The sequence below is a fragment of the Branchiostoma belcheri genome, unplaced genomic scaffold (genome assembly GCF_001625305.1).
Source record: "Branchiostoma belcheri isolate BF01 breed outbred unplaced genomic scaffold, Haploidv18h27 scaffold5, whole genome shotgun sequence".
NCBI lineage: Eukaryota > Metazoa > Chordata > Leptocardii > Amphioxiformes > Branchiostomatidae > Branchiostoma > Branchiostoma belcheri.
In genome coordinates, this window is record NW_017804131.1 from 7,428,076 (window position 1) to 7,434,229 (window position 6,154).

At 43.5% G+C, this 6,154-nt stretch overlaps 2 protein-coding genes across 2 annotated transcripts in view; both read right to left on the reverse strand.

Annotated features, from left to right (window-relative positions):
* LOC109479731 (neuroblastoma suppressor of tumorigenicity 1-like) overlaps positions 1 to 812 on the reverse strand; it is a 14,931-nt gene extending 14,119 nt beyond the window's left edge. The window contains exon 1 of the mRNA XM_019781720.1: positions 439 to 812. The gene's annotated coding sequence lies outside the window, so the exon portion shown is untranslated. The remainder of the gene's footprint in view (positions 1 to 438) is intronic.
* A 4,548-nt stretch (positions 813 to 5,360) lies between these two features.
* On the reverse strand, positions 5,361 to 6,137 carry LOC109479732 (collagen alpha-1(XIII) chain-like). Its single transcript, XM_019781721.1, has one exon. The coding sequence runs from the start codon at positions 6,135 to 6,137 to the stop codon at positions 5,361 to 5,363; it is 777 nt and encodes a 258-aa protein (XP_019637280.1).
* Between the last annotated feature and the right edge of the window lie 17 nt (positions 6,138 to 6,154).

The following is a 6,154-nucleotide window of genomic DNA, read 5'->3' on the forward strand; positions in this document are numbered from 1 at the left end:
AAAGCAATATGGTTTCACCACACCACTTCGTGGTGTGGTGAACCCATAATAACCCCAAAACCCAAACCTCTGCTTGGAAAGTAAGACGTGGCGTGTAGATTACACTCTTACACCTTGCGCAACCGTGCGAGTGACGTGCGAGTGACGTGCGTCGACGCCACTCCTTCCCCACGTTTTCAGAAAAAAACGTAGCAGACGTTAATTAGCCTCCCAAAAAACGTACGGACAAAAAGCACGTACGGCGGGTTGTGACCAGGGCTTTACGGCCATCGCTCAGAGCTAACTGCAGAGAACAGATGAAATAGTGAAACTATCACGTACACTATACTTTCTTGCTGACCTGCGATTTACGGCAGTATACTGTCAGAATGAGTTCGTTTCAGGGAAAAAAAATCAAGTTATGATATGACACAAAAGCTGGAATCATTAAGCCCTCACCGTTTCTTGTGCGGATGCCTTTTCAAGTCCCTTCCTTCCTCGCTGAGTTGTTGTTGTGTGAGACGCTGTCGTGGAGTCTCGCTACTCACACCAACCCCGACCTGCCTTCACGTGTTGAAGAACGACGCAGTTTAATTGGAAAGATTGAGAGGCTGTGAACGATAAAACCTCGCCGTTCCTAAACACCGTCGCCTGCTCCGAACCCCCACGGCCCTACCTGCCCTCAGCTACCGACCCGGGACCGCCACTGCATGTGTTCCAAATCTACCGGGACTCGAACCCGTAACCCCGCACTTCGCTCACACTCTTAGCCTGGCAGCCAGGCCACCGTAGGCTGCCTGGTATCTCTACGGTGCTACTGGGAGTACCTCCCGCCTGCCGAAGTCCAGAAGTGCACGTTTTTTTTCGGGGTCGGTTTCGAGTAGTTCGCCAGGAAGGAAATGATTAAAAAGACCCGTCTGGAAAGATCTAACATGTCAGGAGAGGCTATATATACTTTAGTCTCCGTAGCAGGCTTATAGAACTGGGGGTTTGGTGGTCTTCGGCTGTTTTCTGATTAGCCCCCGTAGCAGGCTTATAGAACTGGGGTTTGGTGGTCTTCGGCTGTTTTCTGATCAGCCCAGTTCTATAAAAAAAAACGGGGGTAATTCAACCAGGCCGGCTATGTTGTCTAAGTATATGCATCAGAAAATAGCACATAAAATCTCCCAAAGACCATGAAGACCCCCGAAACCCCCAGTTTTTGGCATGCTTTGGAGGCTATATATACATAGTAGGACTGAGGTCGGTACAACACTTCCTAGCGAGCCTGTAGAGAATTCTGACAAGGCTACTCAATTCACTAGCCCCTGTGTCACTAATACTGCCGACACAGGCACCAACACCACGTGTTCGCACAGCCTTTTGTTCGACTGTCAGCACGGCGTAAAGCGCTCTAAGCAAACAGAACCGCCCTTTGTAGAACGTGGATATTGATAATAACTCTCACAATGGAACAGTCGTCCATGAACATATCACTCCATCTTGACGAATTGACGGCTTAAGTGCGGTAAAGAGTGTGATTGCTGTACGCTGAAAGACGACATTCTTCTGGGTGCTAAGGCCACACCGATTTAATTTTATGGATGACATCCGCGAGAGCATTGATTTTCGCCTGTCCTAAAAAAAAAAGATAACGTCCTCCGAGGCTTTGGCCTGGCTCTCGGCCTGGGTAGTCCATGGTAGTTAGCTACAATACGAAACCTGTTGTAACTCTGGAGGATGACAGCTAGGCTACCGAAGCTCAACGACTCAACTTGAACTCAGTACATACGTACAGTGACGATTCATACATTCCGCACAAAGCCAGCATGTGCCGACTTGTCGTATATGTCGCTAAGTACTGCCGTAAATTCACAATACCAGCTTTGAATTCCTGTGGTTTAGTATCATTTTTATTTTTGGCCGGATTTTTCTTTTTTTTTCGCCCGCGCGCACTAATTTGGGGGTCTTCAGAGGATGCCATCCATAAAATTAAGTATGTGTGGCCTTAGTGTGAAAGGTAGAGGGCTCTAACGCAGTTTGTAGTACACAAAGGGAGATCACACGAGGTTAATCTTTCCTGTATTAACATGTTATTGAATTTGGGCAGCTGTTGTCGAATATATTTAGGTTTAAGGTGGCCAATTTTACTACACATTTGCCAGAGGGATTTAAGAATTACGTATACCTTATTGTAAAAAAATTGTACAAGGGACAAAAGTATAGCAACTACTGGTGCATAATTCTGACATGAGCGATCATGAGTTCTGAAAATTTGATTACAAAGACATAGAAAAAGACAGAATGAACGTAAACGTCATTCAATAGTTTGTTAAGGCCAAATAAAAACTACAAGAACAAAAAAAGAATCACAAATGAATTTCGAATCCTTATTTTCATCGAGAAAAACCATGGAAAAACTCAAACCATATAGAGAAGTTTATTGCAAATTCGTGACCGGGGGGCTAATTGCAAATTACAAACATAAAAGAACGATGAAACGTAGTATAAAATAACTAAAATCTACACGATAAAAGGTAGTTGTCTTGAGCTATAGCTATGTCTAAAACTATGTCTAAGGGGTTTGACCTCTCTTTTTTTAGACCATGGAAGACGTAATGTCCCACCTTTTCCAAAATTAGTGGGTTTTGGGAAGTTAAAAGAAGAATAGTTTTTTTCTTTGTCTGTAAGTTAGTAAAATTGGGATAAATTGTAGAAGTTTGAATAGTTAACTCATTTCGAGCGTTGCTATGAAAGGAATAATTTGAGATAAAGTGTATTTCGTTTTCCACGGCCTTTGCATTACAATATTTACAAATTCTTTCACATACATATAGCACATGAGGAATGCAGCCTTTGTGTCAGCCTAGCCGGGAGTTCTAACTTAATCCACGATTGGAACGACTTCAAAAAACGGAGATGCCACGATTTACTGTTCCAGATACGGCTCTTAATTTGACTCACGAACGTCCGTTGTCTGCCAAACTAGGATGGACGCTATTTATCAACATCATTGAAATTAATAATGTCAATATACATACTGAATGCGTACTTGTAATATAGTAAGGCCACAGCAAGTAATTTTCATGGATGACATGAGCGCGTGCATTAATTTTCGCCTGATTTTGGAAAAAAAGGAATTTTGTTGCCCTCTGACAGTGGTCAACATGCCGAAAATGGACAAAGATGTCTGTTGCCATGCCGGAAGGTGGATGGTAGATAACTATATGAAGAGAGGAGACAAGAAAAGGCTCTGATCTAATGTTTTGTTTCTTACTTTGATGCAGTGATATGTGATGCTGGCTGTGTATATGTAATGTTCCTACTGAATCAAAACCATTTGTACAATGATTGGGTCAAAATTTTGAAATGTAGGAACCTTGTTTTTTCGGCCCGTCTTGTTTTTTTCGCCCGCTCGCATTAGATTTGTAGTCTGCGGAGGATGTCATCCATAAAATCTACTTGCTGTGGGCTAATAATAGTAAAACAAGGATGACGATATAGCTTTGTATAAGATGCGAGGAATGTCAACTTCTATTTTAAACTCTAAACAACAATAACTGAATTACTATACAAAAGACCACGTAGTAATGGATTATAGTATATACTTGTACAGTCTTTGTATATATTATATACTAAGTACTGAAAATGATGGTTAACGTATTTTGTTGTTACATGTACTAGCATATCGTGTCCTACGTCAATTTGGTTCATTTATATTTATTGCTGTTGACAAGAGTATTTATTTATTTATTACATCATAAGACAACTGACTTGCCCCTACAGCTATTCTTTGCCGACTTTCAAGGGAATCCAGTGAACGAGAAAACGATACAACATGTAAAACCAGGCCAAAATCCATAGATAACATAACATGGGTACAAAAATTAGAAACACTGGGAAACATAACAAAGAAGTATATCTCTATTAGTATAATATTTCAAAATCGTGTTTGACATATTCGAGATTACATATACTATGCAATATGTAGTTTAGGCCACACCAATTTAATTTATTGGTTAACGGATTCGCCCGCTTCATTTTTTTCTGATTTGCAAATAAAGATAAAAATTCAGAATCAACTGCAAATGCTTTGCCCTGAACAGTTGAAAACAGTCCTTTTCATCCTAGTTGTTACAGTTTTCCATCTTTCAATGCAATGGTATCATCAAAAGTTCAAATTTTGAACCAGCCTGGTGTGTTGACTTCATGGCTCCTATCGTACCATTTTGGGCCATAACAGGATGCCTAGGCCTGTTTTTATTTTTTTTTCGCCCGCCCGCTCCATTATTTTTCTAGAAAAATCCGTTAACCAAGAAATTAATTTGGTGTGGCCTTAGAGGCGTTTCAGCATTTGAATGACTCCTTTGTTGTTTTGTTATTTTGTCCCACCACTTCTGACGGATTTCCTGTAAACCCCGTCTCAGACGCAGCGTCGCGACCCTGAGCCCGGTTAGTCTGTCGCCACTCCCCGGCTGAATAGAGCTGGGCCGCGGGGCTTTACAGAACTGTCAGAAGGATCAGTGACTTTATAACACATAAACAATAGCCGTGCCTTCGGGCTTGGAGGGCAAACCTGAACAGTCATGTCAACATCTTTGTATGATGTTGATATACAAGTTTTTAACAGCGCTTATATGTACATCATGGCATCCAGTGCAGTTTTAAATTTTAGGACTTGGCAGCCCGATTTTTCAAAGCCAATATTCTAGTCATTTATCTACATACAGAGTTAAAACCACACTATCCCAATGTGCATTGACCCTCTTGGAACAAAAATACATAAAATTCTGACGGAAAATGGTTACTGGAAGGGCCCTTGGCTGATTTTCAGGGTACCACCCATAAAATAAAGACCTCATCTTGGGGCTTGTTTCTGCAGATTTAAATGTCTTAAGTATGAAATACTGATTGAAATGTGCTAATGTAGGGCAGTATGTGTCAATATCATGAAAATTGCCTCATCCAGTTTTGCCGCTCTAAAATCGCATTGGATGCCTTTTAAAAGTTTCTCAGTTTTTTGCTGTGTATTTTCGTGAACTTGTGTATTTTCGTGAAATTTTCAGGAACGACTTGTGATTTTGAAAAAAAATGCAAGGGTTTTTGATCAAATGATTACGCCTACCATCAACGTAAATATGTCAAAAATGATACTAGTAATGATGCTTCCAATCCCTTCGTTGCAATAGGTAGCTTAATCGGCAAGTGGCGTTTATACAAGGTCTGACTTTGAACCAGTACGTTTTGTAACTGAATGTCCTTGCTTTGAGTCAAACGCTTTGCCATTAACAGTACTTTCTCATATTCAATGATTTAAAAGCGACAAACTGCAATTATGAAATGTTGCCTCTAGCTATAGTTTAAAATACATTCTTCTTAATTCTGCTATTAAAAATCAGAGCCTATGCCGGCTCTCCCTTCTGACCGGGGTCTCCCTTGTCCCCTTTCGGTCCCGCCAGCCCAGCCGCCCCCTGCGCACCCGTCTCCCCTGGCTCTCCCTTAGCTCCGGCTTCACCTTTCTGTCCCGTGTCCCCCTTTACCCCAGGAGAACCCACCTCCCCTGGGACCCCCTTCTCACCCTGTCTGGTATCCCCCTTTTCACCCACATCCCCCCTATCCCCCTTCAGACCGGTTACCCCCTGGATGCCTTGTACCCCAAGTTCACCCTTGTCGCCTTTCACTCCGGCAATTCCGGTCTCTCCTTTAACCCCTGGGTCACCATTAGTCCCGTTAACTCCAGGTTCTCCCGCATCCCCCTTGTCACCCTTCTGTCCAGTCGCCCCAGAAACCCCTGCTTCACCCTTCTCCCCGACGTCGCCCTTCTCCCCCGGTTCCCCCTTAACCCCTTCTTCGCCCTTCTGCCCTTGTACCCCGGTGTCCCCCTTCGCTCCCGTGATCCCCTTCTCGCCTTGCTCACCCTTAGCACCAGCTGTTCCATTAACCCCTGGTGTGCCAAGATCTCCCTTCTCCCCAGCATCACCTTTTAGGCCAATCTCTCCCTTCTCACCCATTCCCCCCTTAACGCCCTCCGTCCCAGCATCTCCCTTCTCACCCGTATCCCCTTTCAGACCCTTCTCCCCTGCTCCAGTCGCACCCTTTTCTCCCACCTCCCCTTTCGACCCCACTTCTCCCTTGATGCCTTGCGGTCCAGCTACCCCAGGCTCCCCCTGCCCTCCCATATCTCCTTTGTCTCCCT